At 33.0% G+C, this 22,101-nt stretch overlaps 5 protein-coding genes across 5 annotated transcripts in view; all 5 read right to left on the bottom strand.

The window, feature by feature from the left end:
* HELRODRAFT_91243 (hypothetical protein) overlaps positions 1-3,427 on the bottom strand; it is a gene marked incomplete at both ends in the record, with an annotated part of 8,301 nt that extends 4,874 nt beyond the window's left edge. Inside the window, 11 exons of the mRNA XM_009033756.1 lie at positions 221-309; positions 384-575; positions 745-855; positions 1,208-1,453; positions 1,541-1,645; positions 1,894-1,955; positions 2,150-2,382; positions 2,517-2,685; positions 2,843-2,930; positions 2,996-3,168; positions 3,304-3,427. Coding sequence (XP_009032004.1) covers positions 221-309; positions 384-575; positions 745-855; positions 1,208-1,453; positions 1,541-1,645; positions 1,894-1,955; positions 2,150-2,382; positions 2,517-2,685; positions 2,843-2,930; positions 2,996-3,168; positions 3,304-3,427 — 1,592 coding nt within the window. The remainder of the gene's footprint in view (positions 1-220; positions 310-383; positions 576-744; positions 856-1,207; positions 1,454-1,540; positions 1,646-1,893; positions 1,956-2,149; positions 2,383-2,516; positions 2,686-2,842; positions 2,931-2,995; positions 3,169-3,303) is intronic.
* A 4,536-nt stretch (positions 3,428-7,963) lies between these two features.
* On the bottom strand, positions 7,964-9,967 carry HELRODRAFT_183039 (hypothetical protein; the record flags this gene model as incomplete). Its single annotated transcript, XM_009033755.1, has 2 exons — positions 7,964-9,763; positions 9,875-9,967. The coding sequence occupies 2 exons, from the start codon at positions 9,965-9,967 to the stop codon at positions 7,964-7,966; spliced, it is 1,893 nt and encodes a 630-aa protein (XP_009032003.1).
* A 281-nt stretch (positions 9,968-10,248) lies between these two features.
* Positions 10,249-17,266, bottom strand: HELRODRAFT_186240 (hypothetical protein). Its single transcript, XM_009033754.1, has 11 exons — positions 17,181-17,266; positions 15,626-15,747; positions 15,072-15,168; positions 14,947-14,970; positions 14,485-14,652; positions 12,071-12,222; positions 11,672-11,764; positions 11,474-11,525; positions 11,291-11,384; positions 10,954-11,041; positions 10,249-10,669 (listed from the first exon to the last, which is right to left on the bottom strand). Exons 3-11 carry the CDS (start codon positions 15,139-15,141, stop codon positions 10,484-10,486), a joined length of 927 nt encoding a protein of 308 aa, XP_009032002.1. The 5' UTR covers positions 15,142-15,168; positions 15,626-15,747; positions 17,181-17,266; the 3' UTR covers positions 10,249-10,483.
* Positions 17,267-19,176: 1,910 nt separating this feature from the next.
* HELRODRAFT_183037 (hypothetical protein) lies at positions 19,177-20,069 on the bottom strand (the record flags this gene model as incomplete). The annotated part of the gene is made up of 3 exons (XM_009033753.1): positions 19,177-19,613; positions 19,691-19,869; positions 20,014-20,069. 3 exons carry the CDS (start codon positions 20,067-20,069, stop codon positions 19,177-19,179), a joined length of 672 nt encoding a protein of 223 aa, XP_009032001.1.
* Positions 20,070-21,500: 1,431 nt separating this feature from the next.
* HELRODRAFT_143032 (hypothetical protein) lies at positions 21,501-22,004 on the bottom strand (the record flags this gene model as incomplete). The annotated part of the gene is made up of 1 exon (XM_009033752.1): positions 21,501-22,004. A coding segment is annotated over one exon (504 nt), but the record flags the coding sequence as incomplete, so codon positions are not given.
* Between the last annotated feature and the right edge of the window lie 97 nt (positions 22,005-22,101).

The raw sequence follows: 22,101 nt of genomic DNA, 5'->3' as shown, positions 1-22,101 counted from the left end.
TATTGTTTATCTTTGTTCGAATTTTATTCCAATTTCTGTTTCGGTGGCCCAACAAGTGCAAACTTCGGGTCTCCTAGTATTATGTATTTAATGATACTTTACTGAATAAAAGATTATTTGAATTGAATTGAATTGAATTTGAATATCTGAATCAACCAATCAAATAGCTGATCAGTCAGTCAACCAACCAATCAATCAATCAGTCAATCAATCAATCAACCCTTTAGCAGGCTCGATAACAGTGGCTCCGGCAAACTCATCACCAACTTCCACCTTGTGAACTGGAATTATGAACCCTCGTTCTTTTGCCTGTGGGACAATAACAACAATAATAATAATAATAACAACAACAATAATAACAGCCGCTAAAATTAACCCCTGACCTTTCGTAGCAGCTGTGACATGACCTTGATCTGCTGACCTCTAGACAGCAATGAACTCAAGGAGACGCCGGTTATTCTAGCCATCTCCATGTAATTTATGATACACATGAGTTTCTCGATGAGACGAAGAGGAAGGAGGGCGTCCTTCAGACAGTAGACGGCTAGACGTCTGCGCGTCTGGTCATTTCCATTCTGTTGGGTGAATGGTAAGTTGGTCGGTTGATTTGATTGCTGTTAGACTGTGTGATTGGCTGGTTGATTTGTTAGTAGTGGATTTCTATTTCAAAAATGATTAATTCATCAATCAATCAATCAATCAATCAATCAATCAATCAATCAACCAATCGACCGACAAAGAAACCTGCAAATCAGTGATGATGGAATGATGAACGTCTTCTTTCTGCTCTTGCAGGAAATGAAACGAGACGGCATTCAATCGGTACGACCTCAATTTGTGATCTCTTAATAAGACCTAGTTACGCGAGTGATTGGTGTTGGCCGTGTGGTTGGTTGATCACGTGATTTGTTGGTTGGTCATGTGACTGAATGATTGGTTGATGATTTGTTATTTGGTCATTTGAATTACTGTCTCATTGACCGATTGCTCGTTTGGACGAGTAGTTTGATTGACAAACCAATCGATAATTCATTAGCCAATCAAATTCATTCATAGATCATCTTGTTATCCAATCAAATTTATCCAGAAAATAATCACTAACTAATCAAATTCATTTACTAATCATCAGCAACCAATCAAACCAGCCCACAAATCAGCGGTAACCATTCAAATCATCTAGAAATCATCATCAAATCGGCCGACGAACCAGCAACAGATCAAACTGGACCCGCCCATCAATATTGATCGACTTATTTTCCCTCCTCCCCATCTGTTTTGACTGCAGTATATGACTTTTAACCTCTGACCTCACCCCTGTGATCCGACCCAGATAAGGAAAGTGCTTCAGTTTCAAGTGCTCAGCCCTCTTCAACAAGTAGGTCAGGTCAAAGTTCTGGATGTTGTAGCCTGTTATTATATCTGGGTCAACTTGTCTGACGAACTCCGCCCATTTCTACGAAGGCAAAAGTAGCGAAGATGTTTGATCAAACGAATGCATTTCAATAGGAAACAAGCTGAAAAAACTGAAAAATTCGTTTACATTTATGAGGTCAGCTTCTTTCTCGAAGCTAAGCACTTGGGCCCCTACAATGGGTGCGCAAGAGTTCAAGGTCATTACGTTTCGTATGAAGGGCTCTTTGTCTCCCTGCATGAATGATTAAATGAATGAGTGAACTGATGAGTGAATTAATGGGTGTGAATGAAAGAGGTGAATGGATGAGTGAATGAATGAGAGAATGATTGAGTGAATTAATGGGTGAATGAAAGTGTGAATGATTGAATGAGTGTGAATGAAAGAGGTGAATGGATGAATGAATGAATGAATGAATGAATGAATGAATGAATGAATGAATGAATGAATGAATGAATGAATGGCAAATGATACAAGGCAACCTGTTTGACAACAACATTAGCAATCTGGATGACTGAATCAACATTTGGCTCAGGAAAAATCCCTGCATAAATTAAACATTTTAAAAAATCAGATGGATGCAGGCCACAATTATTGGACCAATCAGATGATGGATTAAGCTCTCAAACCAATCAACATACCAACCAATCACCTGCCCATCTAACAAAACAATCAATCAACCAGCCAGCAATCAACCAATCAGCAATCAACCAATCAGCAATCAACCAATCAGCAAACCTTTCCTTCCAGCACACTCGATATCGAAGCTAAGAATCCTAAAAGGTGCCAACTTCAACCATTCACCCTCAACCGGATAGGCTATGACGTCACTTAACCTTACATCAACCTCGATTTGACATCTAGTTTTCTGTTTCAAATCATTATTTCTTCCGTCATCCGATCTCATTCTGTACTTTCCAGCCGGAATTCCCACCCAGCTGCAACCTTGAATGTCAAGGTCAACCATAAATCTGCGAGTTTTGATTGGTTGGTTAGTAATTAAAACGTTTCCTACATGCATATGCATGTGTTTCTATGTGAATATGCATTAAGCGTGTATATGTATGCATATGTAAGTTTAAAAGTGAATCTAAACAAAATTAACCTAGTATCAAAATCGACATTACTCTCAAATAATTTGAAGGGTGTTTGTGGATAGCCAGGACAGGTAAACCCCTGCTCCAGCAACTTCCTGGCTGTCCCCATCATGCTAGGCAGCAGTAACGAGATTTTTAGGAACTTTGAGAAAAATTTTCCTTGGTAGCCATACACATCTGGTACAAATATCAAATTTTAGCACAAAACACCAGTCATTAATTATTCTAAATTAATTTAGAAAATAACTTTTAATGGAAGCCTGTGTAAAGATGTAAAATATTGCCAATACAAAGAATGTAACTTATTTAAAATTTAAATTCAATTTTAGCTGACTTTTTTTCATAAGAACTTCGACACCAATAACCGCGTGGGTGGCATCCTGACTTGCCTTCATTGTCTTTATAGCTTTGTTGAAAGCTTCCTAAGGGGAAAAAGATCTTAAAATGAAAAATTAAAAAAAAAAACAAAAAAAATAACACCACAAACCCGAAATTGTTCACAATCTTCATCTTTAAAACCATCGGGGGCATAGACAAATAAATATGGATGAAAACCATGAACGTGGGCAGCTACACTATGGCCTTCCATAGTTACTCCATACATCGTTATTATGGGTATGTTATCTATACTGGATCCTGGTATGGCAAATACTGGTTTGCCTAGAAAAATAATTTTATAATAGGTATTTTTATTATATTATCAACTATATAAGGACTAGATTATTTTATGTTATTTGATTAGAATGGTTTTTAAAAATAATAAAAGATAACTTTTTATGTAGTTTATCTATTTACTTATATGATGATCAATATCAAACTGCTGAAATGTGAGAGAATCCTGATTAGGATGAAAATTATTAGGCAGAGGTGGCCGACACCAAGTCGCATTACAGCTGTCAATCTTATTTAATTCATCCATTTCCATCATTTCTTCTGAATTCTGAGTCACCATCATCATCTTTTCATCATCTTCATCATATTCTAACTCCATATCATAGACATCTTCATTGTCGTCATCATCATCTAGTCTAGAAAATAATTTCTTATATGATTATCATTATTCAATATAATTTATAATATAATAAATATAAATTTTATGTTTAATAAACATTTTATTGAATTATATTATATCTGGAGAAATAGAAAAAACATTCTACTGCAATGCAAACCTCAGCTTTTTAGCAGAACTTCCATTCATGATTTAGTGAAAAAAATTTTCTAAAATTATAAAAATAATTGTGATGAAGTTTGAAACAAATCAGTGAATTAAACTCCGGATTTTATTTAAACGAAATAACTATTTTCATTAAGAATCTAGCGCCATTTAATGAAAATTAACTTTTAAATCAGAAAAGATCTAATAGGGCAAGGCTATATAACTTCCTTGGCTGATTGGCGTACTTATAAAATTGCATGAACAAGCTATATGAAATATTTACTTGTCTTATTATGTCTAAAAAAGTTTAATTAAATCAAATTATATATTTTAAAACTATTTTTGTTAGTTTGAATTATAAGAATTGCTTTTTGTCCTACTGAAGCCACAAAAACATACTTTAACTTAACTAAATTCATTATAAATTTTAAAATTCTGAGCAATTTAATGCATTATGAAGCATGAAAATCAATAAATTACTTTTCAAACTTAACAATAAAACATGCTCCAGATGATGTGACGTTTTGAATTTTATTAAAATTGATAAATAAATAACATAATATGGCTAATATAAAAGCCCAATCCCCTTTAATTATCAACTAAATAAGATTAATTGTAGATTCTACCGAGTTATTTTCTAATGTCTGCATTTAAAATATGCGAAATTATTATCTTAATAAGCTTGGAATCGCTTATTGCAGGTTAACGAACACATAAAAACATACAATACTTAGTTACATTCACACATACATACCAAATTTGTATTATCGATTAATTAATTGGTTAATTACTTATAGAATTCAATTGTTTTCCCAGTGAATTGTACTTTTAACATCAATGTAGGGTATTAAATGTTTGAAATACCCAAATACCTGTGCTAATATTCATACCATATAGGATTACCACAAGACATACAGTCTAATTCGGTCTCCGCATATTCATTTTATTCACTTATTTAATATGTTGTTGATTATGAATAAACTTTGAAAATTTTGAAATAGGATTGCATGATTTGTTGTAACATTTCTACAATGTTTTCTTCACAGTCAAATGGTCTTATTTCGACAACGACGATGATGATGGTATGAAAGAGTGATTAAATACATACACCCACACACTCTCACACACAAATACACATAAATTCACACCCACACAAATTCACACAGCCGTAAATCCTTATCATTGGGGCGATATATACCCATCTTGTATTGGTCTAAAACAATCCCCAATCGATTTGAGATTGGATGAAAGTTCGTTCGATCCTGAGTTGAGTGATTTTGTATTCAGTAATGACTACTCACTGGCCGGCAATAATGACGTTCTAGTTGAAGATTTTACCAGTTGGTAGTAATTACGTTATTGGCACTAATAATTTTACTCGAAAGTATTTACTATTAGTTAGTAGTAGTACAACATCCGCAGCAACACACACACGCACACGCACGCACGCACGCACGCACACACACACACACACACACTTCACAAATATAGCCAAAGTGAAATTCAGAAAAAAAGATAAAACAATTAAATATGGAAATCTAAAAGGGGTATTTACCCTGAATGAAATCAATATCCACTGGGGTAGTGGCGATAACAAAGGGTCCGAGCACATGATTGGTGGGTTAAGTTACCCGCTTGAAGTAATTTTTACTATCCATTTATTTATTATTCATAATTATTATAATTATTATTATTTTTGCTGTTATTTATAATTTTGTGTTGAGATTATTGTTATTGTGAGTTTTTTGTTATCATTCAAAGAGTGATAATAAAAATTGATATCGATCGATGATCGATTGATTGGTTGATTTGTTTATTCGTTCGTTCGTTCGTTCGTTCGTTCATTCATTCATTCATTCACTCATTCATCCATTAGATCCAGCTGATACATTACGATGCATCTCGTTTCAAAAGTTTGAATGAAGCGATGAATGATTCTACGGCTCACTCTGTTGTCATTTTCGCTGTTCTTGCTCAGGTGAATGAATGAATGAATGAATGAATGAATGAATGAATGAATGAATGAATGAATGAATGAATGAATGAATGAATGAATGAATGAATGAATGAATGAATGAATGAATGAATGAATGAATGAATGAATGAATGAATGAATGAACGAACAAACAAGCGAACTAATGAACGAACGAATGAACAGCCAAACCAACAAATGATACTGTTATAAAACATATATATATAGCAGTAGATCCACCATTCAATTTTAATTTTAAATATTTCACAAGTTTTTTAAATTGGTCTCAACTTTTTTTTTATTTTCGGCGGGTTCCTCTAATTTAAACCCAAATATTAACTAACATGAAGCTGGGCGTAGAATCGAACACTGCTCTCGAGTGCCTGGTGGATTTTATAGAGGATATGAACGTAGCAGCTGGCACCCTCATGGTGAATGAAAACTTCAATCCCATGTTATTTTTACCTCGGGATAAATCTTATTACAGATATGAAGGTGAGTCGCATGTTTTTTTTCTTCAATCGCCCAGTCGAAGATGTTATCAATCAATAATCAATCAGTCAATCACTCAGTCAATTTGTCGACCAGTCAGTCAACCAGTGGTTTGTTAATCCAATCACTGTGTCATTAATCGATCAATTGTCTAAAAACTAAATAAAACCTAAACACTTAGGTTTTGACCAAGTAATTAACCAATCAGTTAACCAACCAAAAACCTAATCAATCAATCACTCAATCACTCAATCAATCACTCAATCAATCACTCACTCAATCAATCACTCACTCAATCACTCACTCACTCACTCACTCACTCACTCACTCACTCACTCACTCACTCAATCAATCAATCAATCAATCAATCAATCAATCAATCAATCAATCAATCAACCAATTAACCAATTAACCAATCAACCAACCGACCGATTATTCAATTTAGGGAGTTTAACGAAACCACTATGTAGAGAAAACGTCATGTGGACTGTTTTCAAAGAACCAATTAGCATTAAAATAGCGCAGGTTATGAAATATACCATTGTAAAGTATTTTGTATTTTATTGTACTGTGTATTATTTCGTATCGTATAAAATCGCATAAAATAATATTTTAAATAATTATTTTTTGTAAAAAGTTAGTGAAACTGAGAGAACTTGCCTATGAAAAGCATTTGATTAAAGACAATCATCGGCCACTTCAGCCAACTGGTAATCGCAAAGTTTCGAGAAATTTTGAAGTTTAGACGACAATTAGTTAAAATAATTTATTAGAAGTATCTTTCTACGTGTATTACATTAAAATTAATTTAAAATAATTTATTAGAAGTATCTTTCTACGTGTATTACATTAAAATTAATTTAAAATAATTTATTAGAAGTATCTTTCTACGTGTATTACATTAAAATTAATTTAAAATAATTTATTAGAAGTATCTTTCTACGTGTATTACATTAAAATTAATTTAAAATAATTTATTATAAGTATCTTTCTACGTGTATTACATTAAAATTAATTTAAAATAATTTATTAGAAGTATCTTTCTACGTGTATTACATTAAAATTAATTTAAAATAATTTATTAGAAGTATCTTTCTACGTGTATTACATTAAAATTAATTTAAAATAATTTATTAGAAGTATCTTTCTACGTGTATTACATTAAAATTAATTTAAAATAATTTATTAGAAGTATCTTTCTACGTGTATTACATTAAAATTAATTTAAAATAATTTATTAGAAGTATCTTTCTACGTGTATTACATTAAATTCTTTTATTAATTCGTTTGTTCGTTCGATCGTTCCCTGTTTATTAATAGTAATACGCGAGGAATATTTTTGAGGTGTTTAATAAAAATTTAATAGAAAATATTTTATATAAAAATTAAGTTAAATTGTTTTTTTGTTTTGTTTTTTGTTTTTTTTTTTTTTTATTGAGATAATGATGTGATATGACGACGTAATTAACTCTCCTAGGATTGAATGAGTGAATGAGACAAAATTAGCAGTGAATGAATGAAAGAAGAAGAAGCATTACAGCTGTGAAATTTTATAATAATGATTTTGATGTTTCCTGACCCCGGCCCTATCATTCATTTTTTCACTTAATCTTCCTTACATCTTCCATCATTTGAATAATATTTGCTGTTGTCGTTGTTGTTGTTGACGATGTCATAGTAGTTGTTGTTGATGGTGTCATAGTAGTTGTTGTTGCTGTTGATGGTGTCATAGTTGTTGTTGTTGATGATGTCATAGTAGTTGTTGTTGTTGTTGATGGTGTCAGTTGTTGTTGTTGTTGATGATGTCATAGTAGTTGTTGTTGTTGTTGATGGTGTCAGTTGTTGTTGTTGTTGATGGTGTCATAGTTGTAGTTGTTGTTGTTGATGGTGTCATAGTTGTTGTTGTTGTTCACGATGTCATAGTAGTTGTTGTTGTTGTTGATGGTGTCATAGTTGTTGTTGTTGTTGATGGTGTCATAGTTGTTGTTGTTGTTGATGGTGTCATAGTTGTAGTTGTTGTTGATGATGGTGTCATAGTTGTTGTTGTTGTTGTTGATGATGTCATAGTAGTTGCTGTTGTTGCTGTTGTAGTCGTCGTCATCAACGCCACAGGTAGGGCTGTAGTTTTGAGTTTTCTCAATTAACTCCCTGAATATATTCATACGTTCATTTAGTGGGGATTGAAAATCATGGCCACATCTCAGGTGCTTCATTATGACGAATAGGACGGCAGTTGGGAAGATTTTCAGGAACTGCTCACACTCTGCAACTAGATTGCGAATGCGAAGTTGTTGGTCCAGTTGGTTCGCTTTCAGTTTTTCCAGAACTCCTTTAATGGATGCAAAGAATTCATTCCTCGTCTTTAAAATTGTTGTCAGCTCTTCCAAAACCACTCCCTTCAGAGAAATGACGTCATTTTGAGATTCTTTGTGCCTTTTGTTTATTTCCTTCCTGATGTCATTTGTTGAAAATCTCAGTTGTTCGTATTTTTTATACAAGTCGTTTATTTTATCGTTTATTATGATGTCTGCAAAATTTTTTGGCACATTTTGTTGTGGTTCTTCATGATGATGATGTTGTTGTTGTTGTTGTTGTTGTTGTTGTTGTCGATTTTTAGTATTTTTCTCCCACTTAATGCCGTCCACGTAATTCTTCTTCATTCCCTTCAAGCCAATAAAATTTTTCGTTATTGATTTATTTTTAAAAATTTTCTGATTCTTTGAAACTTTATCACATTTTTTGAGGTCACTCTGTTTCGAATTCACACCTGATTTTGTCTTGTTAAATCTTTCTGTTTCGTCTATGGTACCATCGGCATTGACATCACTATTTGAAACATCATTTTCTGCCATCAATTCTCCGCTCTTTTCAATAACTTCCTCCTCCAGTTTCTCGCCACCAACAAAACAGCTAGCCTCGCCAGCGAAGGTCTTAGTGGGAAAAGTTTTATCTTCGATTTCAATCTTCTCAATTTCAAAATCAGTTTTCAAGACACCAGATGGCACTCCACTCTCTGAATCACTCATCTTCATCATCATCTTTTCACTCTCTATTCCATCGCGTTCGTCCGGCGTGTTAAATCTGACGCATTTAAAAACTGGAATTTTACTTGAGTGAGATGCTGCTGCTGGTGGTACTGCTGTTGTCGGTCTTATTGTTTCTTCTGCTTGCATTTGAACCCGGGATGATTCATCCTGGAGAAACGTAGGTGCTAATAACTCCTTAGTGTTCTGATTTGGTTCAGTTTGTAACTCGGATGTCGTTTTTTGTTTTGTTGCCTCGTCAGATTGCGTTTGAACCAGAGAAGTTTGCATCGAGTCAAGTGATAATAATTTTTTTGTATCAAATTCCTCATTCGAATCCTTTCCTTTTTCAATTGATATGACAGCAGCAGATAATTTTTGCATATCAAAACTCGTTTTATAATTGGATCTGAATGTAGTTGCTGCCGTGCAGGCATTGTTGTTCAGGTGAAGCCTTCTACTACTGCCGCTACTACAGCTGTTGTTGTGGCGAAGTTTCTTATTTGCTGCTGCTGCTGATGTTGCTACTGCTGTCGCCGCTAAATTCAACTTAAAATAGTTGGTTGTGGATTTTAGTAAACTCTTGTGTTTCAGACATGATGATATGGTTGGCTGGCAAGAGGTATATAACTATTATTAATAATTATTATTGGCGTAATTATATTATATCAATATTATCATTTTATTATTATTATTTTATTATTTTCATTAATTTATTATCACCTGGCAAAAATGCATGGTCGACTTTTTTCTAGAGCCAAATCTGTCCATTCTTCCATCATTCCCAACTTCATCATCATAAATTTCGGAAGCCATTATAATGATAATAATTGTTATTATTTCAGTTTAATTGTTTAATTATGGAATTATTTGTTAGAAAGAATTGTTATTAATATTATTTTTATTGTTGTTATTATTGCTGTTGATCTGATAATGACATTTGAAAAATGCTTAGGAATAAATAAATTTGCTAAATAAATAAATAAACGAATAACCAAAACAATAGATGACGTCACCTATACATATATATTAGTTACTTTTGTTTTGCTTATTTTTAATTTTATTTTGTTTATTTTTATTTTACGGAAAAAGTCGCATCATATTTTTAAGTTTATTTCTTTAAAATCCATATAATAATAAAAATGCTATATTAATAATAATAATAATAAGTATAATTATTGTAATCTTTGTCATAACATCAAAATAGCATAAAACACCTACAGCATCTATATTTTTATGTTAATGTTTTTACTGACAAAATTGCTACGGTTATAAGAGTCGCTAAAACCGATAATTTTAAAAATTTACAGATGTTCATAAGCGGCCAAAAAATTAAAAAAGTTTAGCGCTATATAAGGCGACCAAGGATGAAAATGCAAGGACCGATATTGTCAGAACATGTCTGGACCCTTCGCTCGAGAAACTTTTCGTGACAGGTTTCTTGTACTTTTGAACCGGTCTGAAATTGTTGTGCAGCTCGTGGGAGTGACTATCTTGAATTCTGAAGAAACTTTGCAACTGTTGTTCAATTGGTTGGTTAGTTGATTGACTGATCGAATGTTGGTTGAATGATCGATTGATTGGTTGATTGAACGAATTAATTAATTGACGAACAACTGATTGATATGTTGATTTATTTACTGGTTGATGGTTTGGTTGAATCGTTTATCGTTTGCTTGATCGGTTGATTGTTTGGTAGACTTGTCAGTCAATTCAGCGGTTGAATGATTGATTAGTTGGTTTGTTGATAAAATGTTTGATTGGTTGGTTGAAATGCAATAACCAATTTTATAATAATCTACTTGTTCTTTGGTGACACTGATTGGCTTCTGGAAAACTGTCCAAACGACAGATTCAGAACAAGGAGGCGTGGTCAAACTGCCCTGGTACCTGGTAATGAAGATGGTGGTGGTGATGATGATGATGGTGGTGATGATGATGATGATAATAATGATGACAAATAAGACGATGATTTGAGGTAATAAAATTATTAAACCAGCCAAACTGCAAAATCTTTTTTTTGGCCTACAAACTAACCAACCAATCAAAAAACCAATCAATCAATTACCTAACTAACCAACACACCAACCAGCCAATCAACCAACTAATCAATCAACCAATCACAACCGGCCAACCAACCTGAAATAATTATCGTGATTGAAAGGGAGAATGTCAATCAGTCGCATGTTATCAATCGTACAGTTTGAGCTCAACACCGTGGCGCAACTGTTGGCTTTTGAAAAAAAAATATGATCAAGCAATATAATTATGAATTTGTAAAAATAATTATTATTGTTATTATTATTATTATTATTAACTTACAAAGCCGATTGGCTATTTTCTCGATTACGACGTTTCCAACGGACTTTCCTGCCTTTTTAAATAATAATAATAATAACCATAATCATAATAATAATAATAATAACAATAATAACAACAATAATAATAATCATACTAATAATAACATTAATAATATTTATAATAGCAATAATAATAATAGTAATAATAATAAACCTCCACCTCCAGGAAAACGCCGATGACGGCCAGCCCGTCCTTGCTAGTGGCAGCAGATCCGATGTTGTCGTAGTTCAAATTGTAGTGCACCAAGTGGACCTTGTATGATGAACAACAACAACAACAATAATAACAACAATAATTGTTGTTGTTTAATTTGGACATTATAAACTTGTTGTTTGGACAATAATAACAATAATAATTGTTGTTGTTGTGATTATTATTATAATTATAGCCACGGAAAAAAGAATGTTTTAAAAATTGATAACGAATCAAGAAGAGAAACAAAGGTATTCAACCAACTACAAATGGTATCGACCTTAAAAAATTATTGACCTTCACCTTAAAGCAGTACAAACCTTCACCTTGAACCATCATTACGAACTGTAACCGTTTGAAACTAACCTCAGCTTGGTACTGTTTATTATTGAGGGTGTGCTCGGAGCCCGCGGACGAAGGCCCTCCCCAATGAAAGTGGAACTGGGCCAGTCTATATGTCCCTGGCAGACCACCTCCTGATACTGTAAGCTGAGCTGAACTATCTGGGGTCAACATCACTGGATGAATAAAATAGATGGATGGATTGATTGATTGATGAATAGATTGATAGATGGATCTATCGATAACCAAATAAATGAATGAATTTAGGTAGCTACAAATAAGTTGTGGAAAAAAAATACAAAAAATTCCATGGCGGAATTGTCTTGATAACAAACAATTTTTCAAACTTGAGTTCGACACGTTAAAAAAACCACACTCCTTTCAACTTTTCAGATAAAGTTTCTTTAGAAAAAAAAACACACGTCGCATATTTTTACGTCTGCTTTCCGTGAATAAAAATGTCAACTCAAGTGCATGTCAGTTAAATATATCAATCAGTCAGTCAAACAACCAATCAATCAATTAGTCAATCAATCAATTATTCAATCAATCAATTAGTCAATCAATTAATTAGTCAATCAATCAATTAGTCAATCAACTAACCAATTAGTCAACCAATCAATTAGTCAATCAATCAATTAGTCAATCAATCAACCAATCAATTAGTCAACCAATCAATTAGTCAACCAATCAATTAGTCAATCAATCAATTAGTCAATCAATTAATCAATCAACTAACCAACCAGACAGCCAATCAGCTTCTCATCCAACGAACAAAAATAACACAAACGTTATCAATTCGAAAAATCAAGTCCATAGAGCCTTGCAGATAAAGAAAGAGGAGACAAAGAAAGTAAAAGGATAAATAAAAGAATAAAAAAAAAACAAAAAATAAGAATAAAAATTGCGGGGGAAACTCGACTGTCGCATTATTATCTGAAATCGGTTCGGGTTACTCGAAACCCGGTATTCAGCTGGATGCCAAAAATCTATGCCATCACTAATACATACACTACTATTTATACCTACTTTATGTTTGTGTCAGCAGGTTTGTATATGTCTGTTAGTGTGTATGCGTGTGTATCAATTTATGTATGTATTTTTGTTTATGTTCGAATGCAATTTGTATGTATGTGTGTGTTTGCTATAACTTTATACGTGCGTGTTGTATGTGTGTGTGTATGTGTGTGTGTGTGTGTGTGTGTGTTTGTATGTGTGTTTGTACGTGCCTGTGTACGCATTTAAACTTTTGCCTACGTGTTAAATGCTATGTGAATCTGAATTAGGTTTTCATTTCAACATAATTATTCAGCTGTCAATGTATGTGCGCGCACACACACACACACAAACACACACACACACATGCATACATATTCACACACACGCGTACATATGTATGCACGCACATGCATACACAAATAAACACGCATAATTATCTGTAATCACAGTTTAACATTTGATCGGCGAACCATCAGCCGAGATAACAAATTGGTAAAAGAGAGAAAGAGAGAGAGAGAGAATGAGACAGAGGGAAGAGAGAGAGAGAATGAGACAAAGGGAAGAAAAAGAGAGAGAGAGAGAGAGAGAGAGAGAGAGTGAAGGAGTGGAAAAAAAAGGGAATGAGATAAATAAATTTAATAATGCTCTTAAAGAATGGCTTTAAACAGACATCCGATGAAGATGATGACGACGACGACGATGCCGTGTAAATTTAACTATAAGCTTGATATATATATATATATATATATATATGTGTGTGTGTGTGTGTGTGTGTGTGGTGGTGGTGTGTGTTGTGTATAATCATGGAATTGTTCTCGTTCTTTATCTCTTTCAGTTTGGTTAATACTATTGTTGTTTATTTCAGACTAGTTGTTTTATTTCGATCATACTATTTTCAGTTATTTAGAGTTGGTTATATTTTGGTTATGATTTTGTTGGGGCATAGGAACTTTGGTTCGCGCCCTTTATTTGAACTATTATGTTATGTTATGATGATGATGACGACGATGATGACGATGACGACGACGATGATGATTGTATATGTATATACACATATTGAATGGGGTAACTATATAATTGTTTCCTCACAAACCTTATCAACCAGCCAATGAAAAAGCTATTAAATACTATTAAAAACATCATTTAGGGTTCATCTGTATGTATGTATATGTGTGTGTGTGTGTGTGTGTGTGTGTGTGTGTGTGTGTGTGTGGTGTGGTGGTGTGTGTGTGTTGTGTAATAATCATGGAATTGTTTTTCTGGTTTGATGTATTTTATGATTTGACGTGACGAGGACACCGTTATTATTGTGTTGTGTTTGACACATACACACACATACACACACGTACACACACATGCACACACAAACAAACACACACACAAACAAAGCGAACAACACCATTACCAACAACAACACCGACACACAACAACAAAGATACCTGAGTGTCCATTATTTGACAGATTATACTTGAACGTATAATTGAAGTAATCGGGACTGAATATAAACTGGCCCAGCTCTTGGTCATGCTTCGATTTACCGATATCGATATTAATCGGTGACTGCTGGCTACCTGATCTGCATAAGCTGCCCCAGTGGTTCGGACCGTCTGCTCATTAGCATAATTTATTCATATCAGTAACCCGAACTAATTAGCATAGTTATCAATCAAATTATCAATAGGTTAATGTTTCTCTGGAGTCTGCATAACGTTTAACTAATTTATAATTTATTCATGTTAATTTTTAAAACGACATTTGAATAATAGATATCCAAAATGACATGAAGTATGAAATTTGATGACCCGTTCATTTAATTAACATAATTTATGCTAATTAGTGGCCATCCCTATGCTAAGTAATGAAAGAATTTTTTAATTAATATTCAAAATTTACAAACGCACTCTCTCCAGTATAGCTCCAATCACCTGGAAAGGTGAAAATGAGAAAAAAAAGTTATGACGTCATGTCTATTATTGTTATTATTATTATTATTATTATTCTAATAAAAAAGAATTCCTTTAAATACCTGATGACGACACCAAAGGAATGTGGATCACAAAGATTAGAATTGACAGCCTGTATACATTCAACGCCATCGGGTTTTTTATTAGAGTTTTTCTTTGCTTGTGAAGAAAATATTTTATTTGTTTGTTTGTTTCCTTGCTTGTTTGTTTGTTTATTTATTTGTCTGTTTGTTTTATCTTATCCATCAAAATTATTTTAAAATGTCAATCATATATATCTTTGGAAATTTAGCGTTAGTCAGATAACAAACACTTGAACTTGTAAACTAGTCAATCAAAAAACTAGTCAGATGAAAAAAACATTGATTGAATAAATGAGTGTAAGAACAAACAAACAAACAAACAAACAAACAAACAAACAAACGAACGAACAGACAAACAAACAAACGAACGAACGAAAGTACGAACGAGTGAATGTAAACAATTGCTTATGAGTGAATTACTTCATTTGCTCCAGTGTAATAATAACACTTTATCATAATACGATATGATTCAACAAACAAGACAAACTAGACAAACACACCCAAACAAACAAGCAGGTACACACTTAACTCACTAGAGCACTAAATTTCTATTTGGAAAGCAAATTAATTCTTAAACAAATTGATTTTAAATTCACTTTCAATTAAATTCAGTGAATGAATAAACTCGGAAACCCTCCACTTCACGCTTGATATCCTGGACATTAATTTGCACAATCAATCAACCAATCCATCAGTCAACTAGCCAACCAATCAATCAGTCAACTAATCAACCAATCAATCAGTCAACTAATCAACTAACCAATCAGTCAACTAACCAACCAATCAATCAGTCAACCAATCAACCAATCAATCAGTCAACTAACCAACCAATCAATTAGTCAACTAACCAACCAATCAGTCAACTAATCAACCAATCATCCTATCAATCAATCAACCTATTAATCAAGCAATAGATCGATTGGTCAATCACTACTCAATCAATCAGTTGGTCAGCCCGTCAGTCAATCAATCAATAAATCAATCTTCAATGTTTAAGTTTCTTGTAAGTATAATAATAACAAAAAAATATATTGTATGGCGTCAACTATAACAATAATGATGATGCGAAAGCAATTAATTTCACCAATAAAAAATTTAATGGGCCATTGAGTAAACCAATTTTACAGAGTTATTTATTTACTTAGGATAATTAAAATTATTAATGATAATAATAATAATAATAACAATAATAATAACAATAATGATAATAATAATAATAACTCAACAACAATTATTATAAAGCTGTTCATTATTGCTCTTTCACTAATTGTTACATAACTAATTTAACTAATAAAAATACTACTACTTCTACTTCTACTACTACTACCACTGCTGCTGCTACTGCTGCTTCTGTTGCTGCTGATAATAATTCTCTCCCGGGTCGAAAAAATTTGCTATTTCAGTACGTATGCGGCCCTTCAAAGCAAAATGTTTGCCCAACTCCGCAACTCAACACGATGCAATTTACATCATTACATCGGTGCTGTAAGGTGTTAGCTTTGTAAAACGTTCAAGACTCAATAAGTTAATACCTTTTAGTATATTGAGTCAGTAATTAATGTTAATTAGTTGATTAATTAATGTTAATTGATTGATTAATTTATGTTAATTGATAGATAAATTAATGTTAGTTAGTTATAGTGGGTGTGTGAGTGAATCGTTTAATTATAATGTTACATTGGCATGGGTTTTAGTCAGTAAGTAAGAGGAGACAGATAGACAGACAGATAGATTGATAGACAGACAGACGGAAAAAAACAGAGAAAAAAGAAAGAGACAAATTAAAAAAAAATTAAAAAAAAGATAAATGAAAGAATGAGAGAAAGAATCAAAAATAGAGTAAGAAGAAAGAGAGAGAGAGAGGGGGGAGGGAGAGGGAGGGAGAGACAGATAGAGAGACTACTGAGACAGAAAGAGAGACAGAAAGAGATGTATTTTCTATATGAGCCTCTGATAAGATGTGACAATATAAATTTATGTACACCCAATAAGCAAAATTAACTAAATAGAGTTCTAAAAAAAAATAATTATATAATTATATAATTAATAATAATAATTGAATAATAAAAATAACAAAAACATGCTCACCGTAGACTTTTGCTGATGGAAAAAATGGAAATAGAAAAAAATTGCTAGAATGAAAATATATAACGGTTGAAAACATTAAAATTTCGTGGGATTATAAGGCCACAACTTACTAAACCCCATATATATATATATATATATATATATATATTTGTTTGTTTGTATGTATGTTTGTATGTAAGTGTATATACGTTGTATGTATGTATGTATATATACGTTGTATGTATGTATATATATACGTTGTATGTATGTATATATATGTGTATGTATATATGTATGTATATTTGTATACATGTATGTATATATGTATGTGTTATTATTATAAGAAAACATGTGTAGCGACCTTCTATAGAACTACCCAAAGACGCTATCCGACATTACCAAAAAATAAATTTGTTCCATTTAAGGGGTCAAACAAAAACATTAATATTTCGAAAGTAGAAATAAAATAAAGATGTCATCAACAAATAATCAATGAATATGATTCCATAAGACAACTCAAACACACTCACAAAAAACCACCCACCACTACCAATATACACACACACACACACACGCATCAAACAACTCCAGCAAACACAAGTACAAATACAATTAGAATGTGTGTTTGTGTTTGTCTTGTGTGAGTGTGTATGTGTAAGTGTGTGTGTGTGTGCTTGTGTGTGTGCGCGTGCCTGTTTGCTAATTGAGATGTTTAAATTAATAAAATACTTCATTGATTTTATTAACATAATCGTAATAAATTTTTATGACGTCATCAAACATCATCGCTATCACCATCATCTTTTCATCATCATTTTATTTTTCATCATCACTATCGTCATCATCAGCACCACCATCATCATCATCACTATCGTCACCATCATTACCATCATCATCACCAACGTCAAAATCATCATCATTACCAGTGGTTAAACCAAAATAAACTTATTATGGAAACGAGTGATGCGAATAATTTAATGCGACAATTGGTAGAATAAATATTTGAATAATTAAAATATATGCGTGTATGTCTGTATGTATATATGTGTGTCTGTGTGTGTGTGTATCTATGGGTGCGTGTGAGTGTATGTGTGTGTATGTATATGCATGCATGTATGTATCATTATGTAATTATTATATTATGATGATGTCACTTTGATGATATTGTAATGAAATTTATGAATCCATAGTATTAGATCAAACTTGGCAAAAAAATGCAAAACAAATTAAGCTTTTTGGTCCTAATTGTTTAACAAGTGTTTAACTAATTTATATACCGGTCGCTATATAAATCACTTATTATTTGTATTATTATTAATGTTGTTGTTGTCTTTATTATTATTATTATTATTATTATTATTGTTATTGTGTTATCAAGATCACAACTTTAAACTTTCTTAATGAAGAATTAACAAGAAAAAAAGGTTTTGTTAGCACTTAGTAAAAATTATGTGAGAAAGAGAGAGAGAGAGAGAGAGAGAGAGAGAAAGGAGGAGAAAAAAGTAAAGAAAGAGGAAAAGAAAAGAGAGAGAAAGTGAAGAGGGAAACAGAGATAAAAAGAAAAATAAGTTTTTTGGTTTCAAGATCCGCATATAAATTTGAATGCATACACTTAAAATCAACTTAGACACTTGCAAATGTCTAGACTGCTTTACGATTGTTTGTATGTTTGTTTGTTTGTATGTACGTATATGTTCGTGTATGTATGCGTGTATGTGTGTGTTCATATATGTATGTTTGGTATTCTTGTTCCCGAGTTTCATTTACAGAGTGAAAATGATGTTTTGTTTACACAGAGTTAGACTGACATCTATCGATCACAACCTATTTTATTACTTAATAGTTAACAAAACATGTTAAATAGTAATATTATAGAGTTAAAGTTACAGTTAAAGTTAGAGATAAATAAAATGCTTATCGTATATAAAGTTATGAATCATAGTTATAAGTGCCAGTCAATGATAATATAGCATTGTAAATACACGTCTCAAGAACGTCTAAGGTAATAGTTTTTGGTCTATTTTTCCTCTTTGGAGTCACTTTCATCTTTCGGCATAGTGCGTTCGCTGCTCTGGTCATCAAATAGTTTATACTTTTCCAGCATTGGACGATTCCTCCTCAGAGTATCATGGCGAGGGTGGGGATGATCCAACATCATCCTTCTTCTCTGTCGTTTGATGGCCTCGTCGAGGTCAAAATCTGCTGAAGTAGCTAGTTGCTCCTTTTCCTCATTGATTCGAGACCTCACTTCCTTCCATATCATCTTCGGCAACATCAAAACGAATTTTCTTAGGTTCTCCGAGATTTTTCGCTTTTTTGTCCGTTCAGTCTTAATACGCTCTTTCGCCTTCTCAGAGTCATCCTCTTCTACCCCTTCTTCGGTGATGCCATAACGAAGTCTCTCAACCCTACTCGTCAGCGGCCTGCTCACACTCACTGTTTTTCCTTTTTTCTCTTACTTTGGAGAAGGGATCTGAGTGGGTTAATGGCTCCCTGGCTGAAAATCTTTGGTGTGGATGTGCACCACCCACTGCAAGGAGGGGCTCTCACAAGGGGTGAGACCTTTACAACTGGAGACTTCTCCACAACATTTGGACTTTTTATCTCCTTTACATAATCCCGATATATGTGAGGTTTGTTGAGCAGGTATGACTTGAATTCAGGTGATATGTACTCGCCACCAGTGTTCACCAATCGAAGATTCTTCGGCCTGTAAACATTATGCAATTTATTTTAGAATTAAATTAATAAATTTTAAGTTATAAAAATATATATCTGTTTGTAAAATAACGTTTGTATGTAATGATGTAGTAGGAATTTAATAAATGAAAGTTAATAACAAAGAGATAATAACCTATCCGAATGGAACTCACTGCGTCTTAAACTCATGGCGGTTCCTTTTTTCTCCATTATAGGTCTTGCGCTGAAAAATTAACTCAACAATGGCAAAATTTCTAATCTAAATTTCCTGATGATGTTTAGCAAATTGAAACTTTCTGACAAGTGAAGTCTTACATCTCCTTATACTCGTCGGTTTATCGTAAAATTTTTTATTTCTTTGTTTGTACGTGCAAAGTGAATTATCGTAAATAAAAATTATTATCTGATTAATTATTTAACAATGGCTGCTTAATAAAGTCAATTTTACGATAGATTTCTATCATCATTTAAGTTATAATTAAAACCAATAAAGTTCTTTCTACAGGTTCTTTCATTATTCCCTTTTTTGATTTTATGATCGGTTTTTAAAATCACGACGGAGTAGATTATTTTTATAACAAACATTAAAGTATTTTTATGATTTCATTTTTGGTTTTAACTAATTAATTAATTAATTAATTAATCTTTTTGCGGTTGTCATTAATCTACGTATTCGTGCAAGACATGTTGACGAGTTATAAGTAAAAAAATAATTAAAAAAAATTCGGTCTTTAACCAATTGGCTAAAATTAATTATAAACTTTTTGCCCTACTCGGCGTTTTGTTACTTCTACTATAAACTGCATCTAAATCTGAATAATTATTTTCTACCACACTGCTACTTTACAACACTTTTGTCAATAACAGCTGGACCTAGATAATTTATATTTTCTAAATTTGTTCACAGTTTTACAATTCTACGATAACCAGTACTACTGCTACTGCTGCTACCACTACTTCTAGTGTAGCTACTACTACTGCTGCTTATGCTGCTGCTACTACTATTACTACTGATAATGGTGGTCGGTGTAAACGATGTTATGTCAACAATTCCCGCATCTTAAATTAAGTAGAGTTTTTTTCCCATCGACACGACAACACGAATGCAAATCTTGAAGCATTTTAAAGAACTACAAGCATCTGGTGATCACAATTTATTCATCATACATTTTTTTTGCAATTAAAAGGAAAAAAATTTTTCGTTAATATCGAAAATATATCACAATAAAATACAAGTATTTCACAACAAAATCAAATAAATAATCTAAAATACGATGGTGATAGTGAAAATATATGTACAATCACATGCAAGGTGGTAATAAAAGCCAAAAATTTCATAAAAATTTTAAATAGGAATGTTATTACAATTAGCATTCGGACGGTGAACCGGATTCGATTGTGTGAGTTGGTGATGCCTTGTTTCACAAGGTGTTTGTCGCCGGTGCCTGTGAGAATGCTAAGACGTAATAAATATATACAATTATATAGGTGAATCCAATATAGCATTTTCAAATGCAATATCTCCATCTTATCACCTCAAACCAGCCTACGCGCGCAATTTCTCATTTTCTGATGTTTCTTTTCAACTTTTTCAGGATCTGCTTTTGTTTCGTTCTTTGTGTATTTAGAGAGCTGATCGATGTACCTTTCATCAAGCATTGGAACGTAGCTAGCTGGTGTACAATGGCAACGATGGTGTTGAAAAAATTCTTTGTAGCCATGTTCTAGGAGGTATATTTCTGGGTAGACGAGTTGAGGGTAGTTGTCGCCATTAGCTTCGCGATCCCTATTTCTAAGATAGCGATTCATTTTCGGACCTCTTTCTGAAGAAAACTCACAGTGGAATATTATTATCGACCGTTTGTTGCGCTCCCTGCTTAGATATTCGTTGCTGTTGTACATCAGTTCGTTTATTACGGCTTGCTTCGTGTAGAGGTTGATGGCGCCTTTTATGTGGCCACCTTCGTATTCGTACGGGTATCTACAGTCTACGATGGTGTAGCGACCTACAACTTCACTGTAGCCACCACGCAAAACGTCTACCAGCGTCTGATGGGTGATCGCTTTCAGATCAGAATGTTTGCCGCGTTCGATGAGAGGCAGACAGTAGGGCTTGCTGAAGTCGGCGATCAAATTCGTCTGCTCGTTTTCGTTGTCTAGCATTGTGTATATTTTTGATTTTTCTTGCATCGATTGAACCTTTCGCAGAGTTTCGTTGTGCTGATTGGGGTCAATAAACTGC

The sequence above is a fragment of the Helobdella robusta genome (assembly GCF_000326865.2).
Source record: "Helobdella robusta unplaced genomic scaffold HELROscaffold_97, whole genome shotgun sequence".
NCBI classification, from domain to species: domain Eukaryota; kingdom Metazoa; phylum Annelida; class Clitellata; order Rhynchobdellida; family Glossiphoniidae; genus Helobdella; species Helobdella robusta.
Note: the sequence above shows the minus strand (reverse complement) of the source record. Positions and strands in the feature narration are given on the sequence as shown.

What these genes read in the sequence shown, in the direction of transcription:
- HELRODRAFT_186240 (XM_009033754.1), bottom strand. Translation starts at nt 15,141, where the DNA reads ATGGCGTTGAATGTATACAGGCTGTCAATTCTAATCTTTGTGATCCAC. An exon ending in TCCTTTGGTGTCGTCATCAG is followed by an intron (nt 14,971 to 15,071) that starts GTATTTAAAGGA and finishes TCACCTTTCCAG; the next exon opens with GTGATTGGAGCTATACTGGA. An exon ending in TTGGAGCTATACTGGAGAGA is followed by an intron (nt 14,653 to 14,946) that starts GTGCGTTTGTAA and finishes GCTAATGAGCAG; the next exon opens with ACGGTCCGAACCACTGGGGC.